Source organism: Aquila chrysaetos, chromosome 2 (genome assembly GCF_900496995.4).
Source record: "Aquila chrysaetos chrysaetos chromosome 2, bAquChr1.4, whole genome shotgun sequence".
Taxonomy (NCBI): Eukaryota; Metazoa; Chordata; class Aves; order Accipitriformes; family Accipitridae; genus Aquila; species Aquila chrysaetos.
Window position 1 is genome coordinate 25,320,695 of NC_044005.1, and position 18,884 is coordinate 25,339,578.

Here is an 18,884-nt window from a genome sequence, read left to right on the forward strand (position 1 = left end):
AGAAATGCAAACCCCTCATGCAATAGCATGCCATTGATATGCCTCATTCCACGTCAAATTCAAAACAGCAAGGGAAACAACAGAGTAGGACAGAAAAAAAATAAATCTCATGGTAATATATTTGCTAAACACATTTCACCTACCAGAGCTAATGTATTTGTATATAATGTTGACATTGCATATTTACTCACACATATACATTTACATATTTTATATCCATAATATTTTTATAGAGAATAAATATTTATCAGAAGGGAATATCTGTGAGTTGCTTGGCAAGAAAAGAGAAGCCACTGTTCCCTGATGCATCATGGATAAATAAGGGTGGCTGAAGTTGCCAGAAGCCAATAGTTTTCACATTTTTTTGCCAGGCAAGGGACTATAGAAAGGGCTGATGACAATCATACAGGCCTGAATAGGTCATGCAAGTCTTCATGAGCCAGCTGGGTTGCAACTTGTAATTTAAATGGCCAAGTGCATCTGTTTATATAATACAGTCCTAAATCACAGACTGCTACAAAGTTATGTTCAGTGTCACTGAGATTGAAAGTGGCCATGAAAGTTCACTGTCCTGATCACTCCCAACATGCCATCATCCTTCCTTTGCCAACGGCTTGCCATGCTCAGCTGCATCCTGAGCAACTAGGACATACTGAAGGGACCTGTCTGCTGGATGCTCCTTCAACAAGCACGACCTCTGAGCCACGAGCCCAGCTGAACAGTAAGTGAGGATAGAGAAGGAGCTCAATGCTTCCCAGAGCTTAGCCAGGTGCTCCACATGCCAAATACCATGGTCTTGACACACCCTCATAAAAAGGCCTGTCTTCCTACTTTTCCCACCACATAGGGATGCTAACCAGTACAGAAACTGAAGAGTGAACCCCAACTTTACTTCTGATTGTTTCCTAAGCTCTCATGACCTCAGAGCAGACATCTGCCTTGAACTACAGAATAAAAACTGATTATGTCCTAAGCCTCTCTACATTTCACTGAGATACATAGAAAATATGCCTCTTTTATTCAAGTACCTAATTACTCTTGAGCCTTCACAGGCACTACATTCCATCTTACTAACTCTTTGGACTGTCTAACCTCAGATACGTGTTCACTCAATGGCAAAAACACTATTGTGTACATCTAGTATAGGAAAGCCTCATCCGGCTTTAGAGTCAGAACTCACATTTTCTCCCTGTCCTGGTTTTAGCTGGGATAGAGTTAATTTTCTTTCTAGTAGCTGGTATAGTGCTATGTTTTGGATTTAGCATGAGAATAATGTTGGTAACACACTGCTGTTTTCAGTTGTTGCTAAGTAGTGTTTAGACTAAGTCAAGGATTTTTCAGCTTCTCATGCCCAGCCAGCAAGAAGGCTGGAGGGGCACAGTAAGTTGGGAAGGGACACAGCCAGGACAGCTGACCCAAAGTGGCCAAAGGGGTATTCCATACCATGTGACGTCATGCCTACTATATAAACTGGAGGAAGTTGGCCTGTGGGGGGGGACCACTGCTCAGGAACTAACTGAGCATTGGTAGGCAAGTGGTCAGCAATTGCATTGTGCATCGCTTGTTTTGTATATTCCAATCATTTTATTATTGTCATTTTATTATTATTATTATCATTATTATTTTCTTCCTTCCTGTCCTATTAAAGTGTCTTTATCTCAACCCACGAGTTTTACTTTATCTTTCCTGATTCTCTCCCCCATCCCACTGGGTGGGGGGAAGGGAGCTAGCAGCTGCGTGGTGCTTAGTTGCTGGCTGGGGTTAAATGATAACACTCCCCGCAGACAAACAGTTGGCGTGGTCTTCCTAGTGCACCTAGTGCACACACCTTGCATTAAGTCTTCAACATTTTCACTCCTGCATTCACAAGACTAGAATGCATCACCAGCGCTGCTAAGTCCTCCCTGTGTACCCATGTCAGCAAGATGCTAACACTGTCAGAGGAAAACAGTATCACCCCTCTCCTCACCTCACCTCACCTCACCAGCTTCTTGGTCCACATCCCCATAGTGCAAAATGGGACTAATGATCCCATCGTGTCACAGCCAATAGATCTGTAACGCAATCCAGGCTGAGATATTAAAATGTAACTCTGATACAGGCCTACATCCCATTTGTAGCCCAACCTGGGGTTAGCCCTGTTTTTTTTCTAAACGATTTTGCTCTGTGCATATTTGAATCTTTTAAATTGCAGACACAGGACTTACAGGCCATTATATACAATTTTCCTCAGGATTCGTAATGAGTTAAGATCATGCCATGAGGGCTATTAACGTATTTTTTGTAATAATTGCACTCTTAAAAATAAAGACCAACATTGAGGTCTACATTTACCGGGCAGAAGTGGGAGTCATTACAGCTGGCACAACAAGAAAGAAATAGCAAGATAAAATAGTTGATGGGCTGCATGGAAGGGGGAAGCATACCTCTTTACTGTCCATGGAATCATTTCATGCTCCCTCCTGGGCACCTGTGTCCCAGGCTGACAAATAGCCATGGCTCATGGGACACAGAGACAAAAATGCAAATGGCTTGACTGGCACCCAGTAGGCTTAGTTGCTTTTGTCATGCAAAGCTCAGCTCAGAAAAGCAGCAGGGACAAAGCTCTTTCATGATCAGTGACTGAAACAAAGAGAAAGTTGAAGGACTTACCTTGTTCACCCATCATCAGGTGTGAGAGGCCTTTGAAAAACAGAGAGAGAGAGGGGGAGTAAGAAAAAAAGAACAAAACAGAAAAAGAAGCAGCAATATCCATGCACACTGGACCAATACCTCTCAGGATTGGAGCTCACATACTTGAACTAGACCAAGTATGAGTGCAGCACACAGGGCACACACATATGCAGGCGCTGCTTTCCACACTGAGCAGGAAAGCATCTGTCACAGGTAGAAAAAACCTGCTGGTAGTTGCAGAACTGTGTTTGAGGTTCATCATACCTCTTAGGGAGTGATTCCGGAGGCACTGCACACCAGTATGGCTAAATGGGGCTAGGGAAGCCAAGGTCTGCAGTGGGGCTCTGCAGGGAGCATTCGCTCCTCTGGTGAGCTATAGAAATAACTTCTCCTCAGCTAAAGATTTGAAATTCAAGGCTGCAGTGGTCAGTGAAAGGGAGGCCATGATCCCACCACATCTGCTTCAGACAAAATATCTGGGCTAAATGCATGCACACACACACAAAGCTATCCTCATTCCTGAACGTGGTGGCTTCAACATGTACTTTTAGGAGTCAATCAACACCGCTCACACTTACTAATTATACACCAGTACACCAGACCTGGCAAGGACTAAAAAATTTACCCGTAACCTATTTTTAATCCTACTCCATTTCCTTTCTGGGAAGAACTGGAGATTAAAACTTCTAAGGGTAGTGTGTTACTTTATGGCTCTATAGCTAAAGCTACTCTTTGGTTTCATAATTCAAGGTAAAGCCAGAAAGCAGCACAGCTCCCCTCAGCAGTGACGGTCACTGTCAGCTCTATAGATAGGGCTGTAGTGGTCACCTGGGCGGCTCCAGTCTCTGTCCAATAACTCTTTCTGGCATAAACCTTGTTTGTTTCAATTAAAATCCATTTCTAGCCCAAATTTTCAACTATGTTTACTGTATAACTGTATTCATACAAATATTGTTTAAATACTATTGTATATATATATTCATGTCCAATCCATTAAGCATCAATTGACCCATTTGTTAATTTTGTGACACATGATATCACAGAACTAACATAACAAAAACCAAGTCCTACCCACTCAAGCCATGAGTGACCCCTTTCGTACTTGGTTCCCTGACCTTCTTCCCTTAGCTTGATTCCTCCTCCACATCTCCCACCTCTCACAGCACTTAGTATGGCGGGGATTTTGATCCATGCATACACACCCCACTCACACACCCTATCTTAAGTGAGTTTATTAATCAAACAGGGCTGTGACTTTTTTAATTTCACGGAGACTGAGAGGTCAAATGAATTTATTGGAATGAGAATTTTCAAAAAGCAGCATGCCGAGTTTGAATTTGTTTATTTCTCTCACTTTTATATTTTTCCTCTGCGTCTGCTGGAGAAATCTAAAATCCAGATCATCCCAAGAATATGTTCACCCACAGAGAACTCCAAGCCAGATAAGGGGATTAATAATTGTACAGTCTAAGGAATGCAAATATCTTAATGTTCTTGAAGATTATTGTGGATTTAGAAAAATAATCAGAAACACAACATAGGTTTAGATTTTTTTAGGTTTTTTAGCTATAAATAAACATAGCAGATTTGAGACTGTAGGACATATTTCTGGTCTAAATTACAAGATATAATTTCACTGAATTGTTTTGCTCTGCTAGTAGACTGGGTTGAATTTGTGTCTCTATTTATGGCCACTGACCCCATCATTCTTGATAGGCAAACCTTAGGTCTGTCCAAACGGGCAGTTGAAAGTCACTGTAAAAGGCACTGTAAAAGTCAAGAAGACAAAAGCATAATTGTTAGGACCTAAAAAGCACAGAGACCCTGTAGCAATGGTGAGAAAGGGCAAGAAGGTGGCAGCATGACATGCAGCTGAAGCTGGCCGAACAAGGAGGGGACATCAGACCCAGAGCAGAGATAGAGGTCCCAAGCCCTCGGGCCTCGTACACCACGGGGAAGGAAAGCCATGGCTAAGAGGCACAGCGCCAACAGGCGCAGCTGCTGGGGATGGCAGGGGCCTTGTCCACTTGGGGAGGTGGGACACTGACAAAGAGAAACCTTCAGAGAGGTTTCAAAGCAAGAGCCTGCATTAAACACTCTGAATCACACCGTAAGATGACCCCTTCTCTCTCCACCAGCCACAAAGGAACTACAAAAATCTCAAAATGTCAGGAATGTCAACACCTCTTTTGTCCGTATTCCAGGAAGGCCAATGCTGTGTGCCCTATCAGGCGCATCAGCCAGGTGCAGCCCAGAGCCCTTTGCCTGCAGTCCAGGAGTGAGAACACCCCCCAAATGTACCCACCGTTCTGGCCCCCGGGTTGGCCTTGGTTCAAATGCCTGCGAAGGAGAGTCTCCCTAAGAAATGTCCTGACTCTTTCTGCTTCTTGACAAATTTGAAATACAACAGCAGCTGTGGTATTGTATGTACCTCTTGATCTTCTAGTCCCAAATGAACAATGGAAGTAGGGAGATTAGTGAAAAATAATGTCCCTCCCCCACCCCGCTACTTTTTCCTTTTTAAAACAGGAAGAAAAAGGGGGGTGGACTTGGAGATAGCAAAAACCCAATATTATCTCTTAAGTTGTCCATCAATACAAATCCTTATTTTAACAAAGAGAACACCAACAGAATTCCAGATTCATTATTAGATAGAATAATATAAATAATGAAATAACATATCAGCTTTTCTCATCTGAACATTTTCCTCCCTTGCAATTTAAAGTTGGAGTGAAAATTAGTGTATTTATCTCCAACAAAATTTCATTAACAACCAAAACCTTCAACCATTGAGATCTAAAATCTGTGACATTTGCAGCATGTGTAACAAAGGCCCCAAATTAGTCACAGTAAAATCAACACGCAAAACCTGAGCTGACATCATTGTCTCACCTTTACATCAGTTTCAAGACATGACAAGACACTAAAACAATTCTCAAATGCTAAAAGTCAAAGTCATCTCAGGGTGGCATGGGGTAGCACTTGCTATTGGACAACAACAAACTAATAGGGCATCCAACAAACCAATGCAAGAGGCGTGGGAATTGTTAAAACCTGCAAACTAGACCAGATTTTGTCAGAACAGGGGGGACACCTATCACCATGCTATTTGGGCATCAACCATAAAGGCCAGCAAAGCTTTCAGCAGGATGCTAGATGAACTCATCAGGCCCCAAAGCACGTTATCCACATACACAACCATTGTTTGTGCCAACAGCCAACCCATTCCAGGGGAATCCTGTAAGAAAATATGAGTTTCCACCTAAATCCAGGTGAAACATGCTTTCTTTTAATCTTAGATTTGTTCAACAAGAAACCCAGCTTAAAGCCTCAGGGCTCCAAACCCAGTCAGTGTAGAACTGGGAAAAGGTTGACACAAACCTGCATGAGCCAAAAGGGTCAAGGGGTTGTGTGCTTTTTCTAAACCAGCCTAGTCATTCTTATAGTAACCTACTGGCTGGGCACAACCGCAGCCCAACAAAAATGGTGGATAGCAAGTACTCTGGGAAAGGTTTAGGAAAACCTCTTATCTGCCTGCAAAGAAATTTTATGTCAAAGTCAGGAATCTGGTGACTTGCTATTCCTGAACTTCAAACATGAGTGACAGTAAGGACAAGCACGTGGCTTTGGAAGAAGACTCTCAACAGGTTTCTTAGATAATTATAAGTATCTGCTTGTGCTCAGCCTTTGGACCCCCAGCTTCTTCAGAGTTTCATCAGTAATGTGAAGAGAAAGTGGCCTGCTTCTTCAGACCATTGGTTTGTTATTAAAATAATATGTCCATTGCTGAGGGCAGACAGACTTATAAACTCTGCTCTCTGGCCATGATTTATGTCTGCCACAACTGACTCTTCCTATTTAGGTCTGGGAGGTTTTTTTGGTATTTCTTTAACCTACTACCAAATCAGTATTATTTTCTTAAAGGTTAATATTAATCTTCCTTGATCTCAAAGTAACATTTCAAAGAACTACATTTTTTTTTAAAATTGTGAACCATCTGCTTTCTATATCAAAATAGTAAAATTAAGTGGCTCTAATTGTACAAAGTATCAAGGGCCAACACTGGATTCTTATGAAGCCAGAAGGACAGCTTTAAAAGTAGCTTCAGAGTACAATGATATGAAAGAGCAATGTAGTCAAACAGCAGTCCTCATCTTTAAGGATTTACTAGGGGCAATTTTCAGGGTGGAGTAGAAAATGAAGGAAACCTTGGAAGCAGTTTGAACCTCGCCCCCACTGTCCCCACCCCCAGCACCACATTTGGGTACTTAGCACTTAAAATGGAAAAATAAAGCCACAAAAACTAAGAAGGTGGGGAGAGCACAAAACACAGCTCAGTGACAACTGATTGCAGCAACAAAGGAAGATGGACTCCTTCATCTAGTTAATTATAGCTTGTCCCATGTTACTGGGCACATGCTCGGGGGGTGTGCACGTGTGTGGGGGTGTGCGTGCACTGCTGAATTGCTCTGTTAAGGCGGGCAGCCTCAGTATATCCCTTTTAATGACGCCGCCAGATGATTAGCCCAAAAGCTCTTAATGAATAGGAAGAGAGACTGCCAGGCTGCAGCAGCAGCCCAACTCTCCCCAGGGGCAGGCTTGCCCACAGAGGATCCTTCCCTGGGTATCAGACTCCATGACCCTTTCAAACAATAACAGGGCCAGCTGCAGTGTATGTCTGAGGCAGGGCATCGTGCCCTCTGGTCCAGGATATACATGCAAATCCTTTATGGCAGAGCTGAAGAAAGAAATCATGAAAACCAGGGATTCTTCCAAAAATAAAATTACATCTACTATAGAGAAGAGCACTCTGATAAGTGATGGAGTCTGTTGTTTACACCTCCTTTCCTAATTTCCTAAACCCAGTCATTCCTTAAAAAATAGGCTGTTTGTCTCCTCTGAGCCTCCTACCCCAGCTCCATCAGCAGTTCCCTTTTCTAGTTAGGCAGGAGAGCTGACAAGTCCCTTGCCTCCCATGTGGTCCCTCTTAAAATAGGCATCTTGAGGTTTTCTAAAACCCAAAGACCAAGGAAGACTCCCCAAGAGTCCCCATGTACCAAAAAGAGGGCATTCCAGCAGGGCCAAAGAATGGGACTCAGAGGAAGAAGCAAAACCCTTGTCTTGAGAGATGTGAAGAATGGATGAAGAGGAAAAATCATTCTGAGGCCTAGTTCAGACCTTTTAGTTGCTAGACAGGTCAGCTTTGCCAAGACAATGACCTGATTCCTTGGCTGCTGGCATACATGGTGCCTGTTTTTTCTAACTGGGCAAAGCAGTAGCACAGGCTGGGGAGCAGTCATTTTTGTTTGATTCAACCATGATGCACAACAGCCAAGGGTCTCCTCGCAGGCCCCAGCAGTGAGGCCAGCCGGGAGTGCAGTTCTGTTATTGTAGCCAGAGGCCCACTTCCAATCCAATTACACACAACAGCTGTGCTACCTCCTCTTTTCCATCCCCTTTGCTTCCTCTGCTATGTAATTCCAGGATAGGTTTTATCATTATCAGGAGCAGTGAGTCAGGGAGAGTGGCACCTACTCTGAGTGATCAAAGGAATAAGAGCATGAGGTAGAAGCCAAAGAGAAAGTCATTTACCCCAATATTTATGGGCAGAAATAGTGACCAAACCATACTATCTCCTTTCTCCCATGGCAGAAACAGTATTCTGACATTGCATGTGGCTTATTCCTAGAAGTATTCACAAAGGGAGGGCTACAAACATGGTGGCATTTGAAAGCATGAAAATAAACATGCAAGTGTTCACAAAGATGGCCATGCACACAGGAGAACATGTACAAGTAGCAAGACTTGAGGGTGAATGCACTTTCTGACTGACCCATAAGAAGATGTGTATCACTACAAATCAGAGCACCTGATCAAGTAGGTGCACAGTTGGGAAAAGAACTGTTAGGCACAGAATAGAATTCTTCAGCTTGAAAAAGACGTCTCTGACAATATATATGAAAGAGGTAAAATCCCAAATAATACAGAGCAGGTGAACAGGGAATTTTTTTTTCCCCTATTTGTCGGAACACAAGTAGGAGTCACTCAATGAAATTCTCAAGGAACAGGTGTAAAAACAAGTGAAAGAACGTACTTTCCACATTTGAATGATTGAACGATGGGACTTATTATCACAGGATACTGTGGAGTTAAAAAATATAAGTGGATTAAGAAAACAAAAGCTGGACACGTCCAGAGAAAATATGTCCATCAATGACTGTACAACACCACGATCTGGATGCAATATCAGGTCAGAAAGTCCTTAAAAACAGTGACTACCAGAAACCACAAAGGTATATCAGGACAAGACCAATCCTAATGTAGTTTCTTAAACTTCTTCCAAAGCATCTGCTTTTGTAAAGAGATGCTTCTGGGCTAGATGAATTCTTGCTCTGACCACAGTGATCACTACTGCCACATTGTTGCAAATGGGTGTGCATGGAGCTGAAAAACATTCACATTTCAGATCAGATTTGGGGGGCAGTGCCTGTGCAAAGGGTATTCAAGAATGAAAACAACAGTGGCACCTATGAAGAAGAACATAAGCCTGTATAAACTGGTTTCAAACACCTGTGAGAGTGGCACTGAAGATACGGCATGGGTGGATTCTTACTCTGACCTAAAAACTTCTGCAAATAGGAAACTTCAAATGGGCTGAAACACAATTCACACATTTTCATGCCCAAAAAGCAGAGTTCAGCTTCAAGGAAGCAGAAGCCAGCATACAGGTACTGCTTAAATGACCCTATGACATGGAGTTAGGGAGACAGACTAAAACAGCAGCACTGAGATGAAGAAGGCAAAGAAGCATTAAAAGATGGAATTTGAAAGATTAAACACCGATCAAAAAAGAGCTAGTATGCTTGTGCCTTCCAGGATCTCTGGATCCTTATGAAGGAGTTGTTCAGGCAAACAAGGACTAATTTTTCCTCAGGGCCCCAACTAACTAGGTCATTTCTACTGGGTTGTGTCCATTCAGTTACGTGCAAACTCTAGTCAGCAGTAAAATCATAACAGCAAAATGCCTAGAAGTTCATCTCTTAACCTCCTCCCCATGAACATCTGAAGATCTCTCCCACAAAGGGGATAAGCGTGGCATGAATAGGAAAAGCACTATTTAAACTTCAACACCCCCCAGGTATCACTACCAGTCACCATAATATCAAGGACCCATATTTAGTTCTTTCTCTTGCATATATTCTTCCACTAAAAAAAAACACCTAAGTGAGACAGAAGAATATCACTTGCTCCTTGATCTACTGGTCTTTTCCCAACAGTTTGTCTTTCCGAACCTAGACCACTGGCAAAGAGTAGAAGGTGCAAAGAAAAGGGCAGATATTGTGCAGAGGTGACGGAGGCATCCATTCTGGTCTGTGTTGCACACCACTCCCCAGCCAAGGCACTTAACCTCTGTAATAAGGCTCTTAACCTCCATAATGTTCAGCCCAAGATCTCTAAGCACGTTGTGAAGGTGAGGTGAGTACTGAAGTACTGAAAGGTAAGTTATTTCTCCTCTGCATGACACAGCGAGTCAGTGATCCAGCTGAGTACAGATAGCAACAGTCCCAGCTCCAGGGTCCTGCTCTAAATGCTTGACTTTGCTGCTTACAATGTGGTGGTGTTATTTTGTGACCGGGGACATAACATTTGCAGGGCAGCTGGGCTGACATCTGACAAACTCCTTTCATTTGTGTAATAAGCCAGACAGGATCTTCAGTTGGCTCTTAAAAGGAGTATAGCACACCAGCCCCTGTTGCCAGAGTACCCCTTCCTCACAAGCAGAGACCTTGCAGCCAGGGAAGGTTCATACTACACATTTCTGGTTACTTTGAACAAGACCAACTTCTTTGCACCTTGCAGGAACTGCACCCAGCAGAGCCCTGTGGTCCCCACTGCTGCCAGCCCCAGCCCATTCACAGCTACCTTCTCTTACTGGGGAATTAGTTCTAACCAGTCTGTTCAACAATAAAAATTAATCAGTTAATCAAGGGGCTCTTTACAGCCCTTCTGCTACCTGTGGGAAAACAGTTACCACTAGCTCATAAAATCCCTAATTTGTCTTGCAAACAGTGGATGGTTAAAGTAACCATTTTGACAGGGGCCTGGGGCTCTGTCCTCACAATACAGATAGCTGGATGGCCAAATAGGAAAAAAGCCTCTGCCCAGCTGGGCAGAAGGGAAGCGCTCACCCAAACCCTCCTGGTGGTCCACGTTGCTGCCCAGTCACGCAGCAATGCCAGTGTCCTCCCCAGGGGAGGGAGCTGAGCAGAGGGATTAGACTGCGTAGGAGTAAACAGTTACAGAGTCCAATAATGAGGTGTGGGTAATTGTCAGACTGAAAACATACAGATGAGTGTGAGAGCACATGGAAAAGAATATTCACATGTGAGTAGAAATCCATGTGAGAAAGCACACAGAGGTCCTGAGAACAAGACCACATGTGTATGAGCGATGGAAGAACAAAAAATGCACATCCAAGCATATAAATTATGAGAATAGGAGGGCAGTGGGGCAGAAGAGCCCATTCAGAGAGCAGAAGGATGAACCACTCCAGGGTGCCCACAGTAACAGCAGCATGGTCCTGTACTGGTTGTGCCACCTTGGGCCCCTACTAGTCATGCTGTCATCCCCTGCACACTGTGCAGGCCTTGGAGATGGCCCTGATATTGTTAGAGGCAACACTCATTTATGGCATAATATCATGAGTCCTACTGGTAGAGCATAGCAAGGCCAGGCATTCCCAATTCAACCATCCTCCTCTGCCACAGACACCAACAGCTTCAGGACGTGGTGGAGAGACTTGTGACCCCGAGCCCTTGGTGCATGTCCTGTCAGATCCTGCCAAGATGAGAAGAGACAGGAGTTCCTGAACACCTCAGACTGGGGCAGAGAAGGTACATGTTCAGCCCCATGGGTCACTGAAAAGATTCAATGTTATGGTTGACAGAGCCTTTCTTTCCAAGGCATGCCAGACAACATTTGCCATTTGGCCACTTCCATCTCCATCGTTGCCAGCTGAGATGCACACAGAATGCAGGGGACCTCAGCAGAACAAAAAGGGGGCTGACGAGAGAAGCCAAAAGGCTAAATATGCAGGGAAATTACCCAAGCGGCTGGCCCTCACTGCGCCCCTCCAAAGTGTTTCACAAAATCTGATTATCCAAGTGTAGAAAAGAAGCAAATTGAACTGAGAACTCATTCCAGGTCCAGGTCAGGTTTAGCAAGAATTATGCAGAACGTTGAGTAGGAAAAGAGTCTTGATGTTCCCATCATCCCACTCCAGCCAGGGCAATGCCAGCTGCTTCCCTGGGCTCTCACTTTAATTTCACACAATGATAAACCAGGAGGAGCTGCCTGAGCGTGAGGTAAAAATTAGTTTCTTAAGCTTCAGTTGCAATAGGATGTGGACTACAGCGTAAGGTGGTCTAGTTCGATTAACCCTTGTAGCTGAAGTTGGGGGACTCAGATCCTTCCGGCAATGAGGGAGCAATCTGGGAAGGGAGGTTTGGAGTTCTCCGTGGTAAAATACTTCCTTGGGGAAGAAGTCCCCAAATAAACAAGCACATAAAGCACACATTCTTTCTTCCTTTTAAATTAATCACTTGTGCCCTGTCAGGAATTAAAGTTTTGATACCTAAATAGGATCACACATTCACATTCGGACAGAAGGACACTCACTGGTTTTTAAAACCTAAAATAAACCAACAACAAAACAATCCTTTGTTAGTGGAAATGAAACTCAACAGGTAATCAGTGAGACTAGCAAATGGAGTAGACTGCAGCAGAAGAAGGAAAATGACCAAACTAGATTTGTATGCCAGACTACACACCTATATATCAGAAATAAACTGTATATAATGCAATGTTCAATGTAATTTTCATTCAGAAAACATCCCTTTAACTGACCAACACAATGCAATCTCTGAAAAGAGAAGTTTGCGACCTTTGCTACTACAAAGCCCTCCTTTTAACAAAGACTTTGCAATCCAGACCCTGTGATGTCCAGTATGAAGGCTTGTTCTGTACACTCTCAGGAAGCAGGATGAAATTTCTGCCGCTGGTGACTGCCCGCCACCACTCCTTAAAGAACAGCCTTTCAGCTCAGCAAAAGCAACACTTACCTGGAATATGATTGACATCTGTCGAGGTGTTTTCATGGCAAGCAGAAGGGAGAAAAGGAAAAGAGAGAGAGAGAAGATAAAAAAGCCATTAGAGATGCACACAGCAACTCAGTATCCTTGCATGGAAATCAATTTCATGCAAAACCAGAAGTAATTAGGTTTGTTTGAAGGCCACCCATCTGCAGCCAAGCACCCAGCCATGCAAGGGAGGAGGCACTGGCTCCCTCTCCACTGTGCATGTAAAAGTAAATCCACCATCATATCTGTCCGGAGAGAGAGTTCCTGGAATCAGATAGAACCAAGCCACGCCAGTTCCTGTAAGAATATTGGTTAAAATATTCTACTGTTTTTCACACACAAATGCAGAAGAAAGAAACAAAAAACAACCTGCCTGCAGTAGGCTTCTATTGCACATAAATTCAAGCAAGTTTTCAGATAAAAGAAAAGAACCTGCTCCCCTTTTGTGAGGGGCCATGTGAATTTATGACCAGGTGCAAGACACTCAACATAGTACCAAGTCTAGAAGAGAGCCCATTCCTTTTCATTCCTCCTGCCCATCATTCCCAAAACAACATCCTTCATTGCAGACAGCAGCAGGAGTGGGGGAGAAGTGCCAGAGGCTTGCATGTCCCACATGTTGTCTTTCCACAAGATGCTGAATTCAGACCAAATGTCAGTCAGTATTTTTTTCTCTTTGCGACATAAGACCACTTTTCAGAATCAATCACATAAATCCCAGAATAAATTAGTCCTCTAAAAAAGAGAGGAGCAAGACTATGTAACTGATAGTATCAATCACAGAAAAGGCATATCTGTGAATGTAGTGCCTGTTTTGGGCAGAGCCCACCAATCCCAGAGAATGTGCTTTAAAAAAATGCCTCTCAATTTTTTTAGCATCCCAAGTTTAGTCTTGCTCTGAATAGCTACACATATTGTAACACCATGAGGGAGGAACCCCTGAAATCTCACGGGATTAGACTAGATCAGTATTTTCCTTCCAAGGCAGCCCTCCAAAATAAAAAAAAGAACTTGCTTGAGGAAACAGTGGGGCCAGGTCCCTATGTAGCATTCTTCCCTGAAGGCTTGCACCTTGCCCAGAAGTTATGCTGCTGCAGGTATCATCTTTCCAGTAAGACTTCAAAGCAATACATTAACGATTTGGACTACTACAGGTCCTGGCCCACTTCTGCCACAAGTCTAGGAGCATGACATGCTGGGTGCTTTCACTACACACCAAGGTCTAAGAATGCATTCTCCTTCCCCAAATATCCCCTCCAATTTCCATCAGTATTCCCCCTTCCTGTCCAAACCAGCTGTGTTGCTGTGAAACTGGTGCCACTTGTCTTCTGAAGACACTTGCATTTCAGTGGTGAGTGATTCCTGTGCACGTTGGTTTTTTTTTATCACCTTCTGTTGCTTTTTGTTTATCACTTTGTAATGGCTCCAGAATAATTTGAGGAAAAGTCCCTGTGGTACATCACACATATATCAAGCCATCCTTCCCTAAGGAGGTAATAACCCAAATAAAACAATGCACAAAGAGGGGAGGGACTGTTGCATCAACTCATTTAATTTCTGTAGCTTCTACTAAACATACATGTCAGATCTGATGAGTGTTATTTGTTGCCTTTCCTGTTTTAACACATAATTGTATCTAAGAACTGGAGTCTTGGCATGCAAGCCTGGAAAGACACTTAGCACTGAAAGTTTGCCTGAAACTAATTATTTTTAGGTAGAAAAAGAAAACAATTGTCAGGCAGTGATGCATGCACTGAGGATGGAAGGCAAAAGGAGGTGAGAGCAGGGGCAGAAGGAAGGAGCAGACCCTTAAACACCACTGTAGAACGTGAGCACTATGCCAAAGAATTTACAAGTCCATAGCTAGGACTTGAGATGTTGCTTGGGAAAATCAGTGGCAGAGATGATCATACGTTTCAGAAGGGGAAGAAGGGAGTACCATAAGGTACTGCAAACGTTTCTGATAATCCAGCAGCTGCCCCAAAGCCTATGCTAAGCAGGTACAAAGCTCTAGACCCATGTTGTTCTGTCAGCCTCCCTGCATGCCTGACAAAGGAGCAGGTGCAGCTGCAGCCCCAGCTACCTCGGGCGCCCAGGAACAGCATGCACCCTCACCACAGTGTCTGTGCTCCAGGAGAAAACCTGTGGGATGTTTAGGGAATAAAAAGGATCAGCAGACAGAAAGGGCAAAGGAAAGAGCTAACCAAGGGTGAGCAAGGGATAAACACATTAAGCAAATGAGAGAAGAGGCAGTGGGCTGTAACTGATACACTGCTTGAAATAATACTTATTTAACTGTGCATGAATTAAACAGGTCATGAAGCTGTTAAAAAGGGGAACAATGAAGTGTTAAGAGCTACACAAGCTTCTCTAAAATGTAGTTTCTCAATGGCAAGTAAGAAAGGGCAGACAGCAAGGGGATTTCCTTTTATCCGTATTTTTTCTGTCCAATGTCCCTAAGAGCAGGCATCCTCAATGCTCGCTGGTTTTACTCTTAGCTTTCTTTTTGCTGTATCTTTTTTGGAAAGACTCCACCCAACACAATTTTTGTATACATTAGTTGCATCAGAGAAGTCACTGTTTGCATCTCTCTGACACTTTTGCAGTATTTACCTATGCGGCAGCCCAGGTGATTAGTGTTACTTCCCATACTAAATACAACGGGATTTTCTTGTACTGCAGACACCCCCCCATGTGGTATCTGCTAGCAAATGCTGATTTTCAAGTGGTGAAAGTACTTGTTTTTTATTTTAAAACACACATGAGAAAGCACTGTTTTCTTTGTGAAGACAAAAATGGCATATAGCCAGTCAGTCCTCACAAAAGACCCTACAATAAATACCACTGTGGCACACAATTGAAACTGCCATGCAAGTCCTCATGGGAAACCCTGAAACACCTCTGCAGTGTGGTGTGCCACTCCACTGTGGTGCACAATTAAAACTGTGGTTACACATATTGACAAAGGGGACCCTTAATAAGAAACCTCTGATGCAGTACCTTATGGCTGGTGGCTCCACAATTATAAGAAATCTAATGCCTCAAGAAAGGTTGAAGATAGAGATGGCAAGCAGGCAGAGTGACCAGATTTGGGGAGCTGAGTTGACTCTCCTTCAGTCCCTATCATCTGAGACGTTCTCTCAAATTCTCTTCATGTTTTTCTGGTTTGTCTTCAAAAGGACTGTTTAAAACATGTTCCTACTCTCCCTTCCAGCAGCACTACCTTCCTCCCCCACAGGGACCTCCTACCTGCCACAGGGACTGAGGAGGTACAGCATTCCCCGATTAAACAGGGAGTGTGCAGAACCCATGGCTAACAAAAAGCCTGGTGACCATGCGACTTACTGCCATGCAGATGGAGGTTTCTCCACTTTCTCCAGCTCAGAGCACTTCAGACACAGAAAGGTCTGCCTCTTAACAAAAGACAAGGCAGAGTTTGCTTTATCCTATACACAAGAGTCCATTTATTGCTCCTTTGTAAAGGGCTGAGCCGCAAGCCGGTGCTGTTTGCTTTCGTTCTTTGATGTTAATAGCTGGGTTGAAAGAGGGATCAGCAGGGCTGCTGCCTTTGCCTGGTGCAGCCCCAGCCATCTGGGTGGGGTGGAAGGGGAAGGAGAAGGATGAAGGGGAGCAGGAGGAACAAAGCAAACATTATTATAGCTCAGGTCATTCCCATGCCTGTAGAGGAAACATCTGAGGTATTTTTAACTCTAACATTTTTAACAAAAGTTTAGCAATAAGGGAAGGTGTGATGAGAGTACACTTCTCTCTCCAACTGGAAGACAAGGACAGCACAGACTTTCTATGCACACCAGCCCTACCAGTACACAACACCTTGACCTGAAGAGACCTGCTTTCGATTCCCATCTCCATGGTCCATTCAATCTTGTACCCTGCTTTGATGGGCTGTGGACACCCATCTTCTGCCAGCTAAACTGAGACCCACTGACTGAATTCACACATCCCAAACCAGCTGTTGGGCAGAAGCATCCTAGGCTAAGTGGAAATAAGCACCTTGAAGTGAATGGCACTCTCTTGTGCTACGAGTCCCTCAAGCTCTCTGGCATCCTCCTCCAGGGCTCTCTAGTTACCCTCTCCCTGAATGCCACTGTGTGGAAATGACTGGGGAGCAGGCAGAAACCAGGGAGAGGAGGAGGGCAAAAGTTAAACACTTAGAGGCATCTTTTTGTCATTGGAGACCCACTCCCAAATAAGAGGAGATCCTGCCTTTAGACAGGAAAATGACCTTATGCTGAAGCTCATTCAGTTACCAACACCTAAAAAAAGCTTTTCAAAAGCAGATTTGGCTCTCATCATGCTGCAAATACAGAAAATGGATATAGGTACAATTTCACTGGCAGAAGCATGACTGGTTGGGAACTCTCAGTCACTTACTTTGACTAACTAATACATATGAAAACAGTTCAGAGACCATAGATTGATGCACTTATGACAGCCTGTGAAATGATTCAAAAGATACATGATGAGCCAGCCTGGACTCCTGTGGTGTGGTAGTAAGAGATGCTGGTGACTCAGAACCGGGTGATTTCCTCTTAACTGAGCTCTGATGCAACATTTTAACAATACAATGAAGAGCTGCATTTTGGCTGAGCTGGAAACCCCTCAAATTGCAATGAGCAAAGTCTTCACTAATTTGATACTTTATCAAACAAAGTGTTAATTCCAGGTGCTGATTTGGCAAGTGGTCTCATTCCATCCTAACCTGGTCTCTTAAGGTAAAAGTAAACATATGGTCCTACTTCACCTCCCATGCCAAGCTGTCAGGGACTGGTGTTGCTGCAAAACTGTACAGATTCCTTGTCTTTCTCTTCAGGACACAGTGGTTCAAAGCCACCTGGGAGGGTTACAGCGACATAAAAAGAAATAGCATTTACATTGTATAAACAGCTTCTAACAACAATTTGCTTGGGTAAAGACAGGCTCTGTAATGAGATCAATTCCAAGCATTAGCACAACATCCCTGTAGTGCCCATGCTCAGACAGGAGATGGGCACTTTGAAGATTGTTGTATTTATGGTTAACCAGCTTAAAATCTTGGCTCCATTAAATTCCTAAAAGACTTGACAGTTACTGTGATAGTGTCATGATTTCATCCCTCATATTTACTCAACATCTTTTGTCTTACTCTGGTAGTAGGCTCCATCCCCAGTACCCTTCCACTGATTCCAATGGAATTGCCACAGAAGTAAATTCTATTTAATTTGCTAAATGTTCAGGACACTGAAACAAATCCATGACCACTTGAGCCTATGATGTCTGTCACTGAGCTGCACACTGGGATCATGAAGAACTTCACAGTACTAGCAGGTGTAGGCCTTATTGTCTCACTCCAGAAGAATAGGACCCTGTAATTTGTGTTAATGGAGTGTTCAACACTTCTGATTTTATTCAGTAGAGACAAGTGGTGACACATACACAAACAAGTTCATTACAATCAATTACATTTCTCTGTGTCCTTTGTCCTATGGGATCTCTTAGGCTTCAGTCTCTCAGGAATAGTACTCACTTGATACGTTGCATAGAATTGCAGACATTTGTGGTACTGTGCCTTTGCACAGCTAATTCTTGGGATCCCAAAGCACTTACTAGCTGTGAATATAGGAATCATTCATCCAATACTGAAATGCAGCCAGCTCTGAAGTGAAAGAGACAGATGTTTAACAGCTTATAGGAATGCCATACAGCAGTTTAGCATGTCAGAGTTAGAACAACAAGAACTACTTAAAGAGGCAGAATGAAACTTGGCTGATTCTACTAAAAGTGCCATGTGATTTTAAAGCACTCCTGATTTAAATGAGTTGAAGGGATTTGATTTCAAATCTTATCTGAATGATTAACAGTGATTTGATGTCTCCAATGCTCTTCTCCATACTGTCTGCATTAATGTCGTGGGCAGCCTGCCCTCTCCACAGCATCAAATGTGAGGTTGACTGACACGTGCCTGAGTATGTCACCTTCTAAAGCGTATGAAGTTTGAGTGGATCCTATATCTACTAAAGAGAACAGACCCTTTACCACAAGGGACCAAGTTTTCTCCTCTCAGGCAACGAA

General features: G+C 43.5%; 1 protein-coding gene across 40 annotated transcripts in view; it reads right to left on the bottom strand.

Annotated features, from left to right (window-relative positions):
* NRXN3 (neurexin 3) overlaps nucleotides 1-18,884 on the bottom strand; it is a 1,038,943-nt gene that overhangs the window by 940,889 nt on the left and 79,170 nt on the right. For 34 of the 40 annotated variants that reach the window (XM_030007356.2, XM_030007364.2, XM_030007348.2 and 31 more), the window contains 2 exons: nucleotides 12,795-12,812; nucleotides 2,653-2,682 (listed from right to left, as the gene is read on the bottom strand). The exons of the other annotated variants lie outside the window; for them this stretch is intronic. In XM_030007356.2, the coding sequence (XP_029863216.1) occupies nucleotides 2,653-2,682; nucleotides 12,795-12,812 (48 nt within the window). The remainder of the gene's footprint in view (nucleotides 1-2,652; nucleotides 2,683-12,794; nucleotides 12,813-18,884) is intronic. 40 annotated transcript variants of the gene reach the window in all.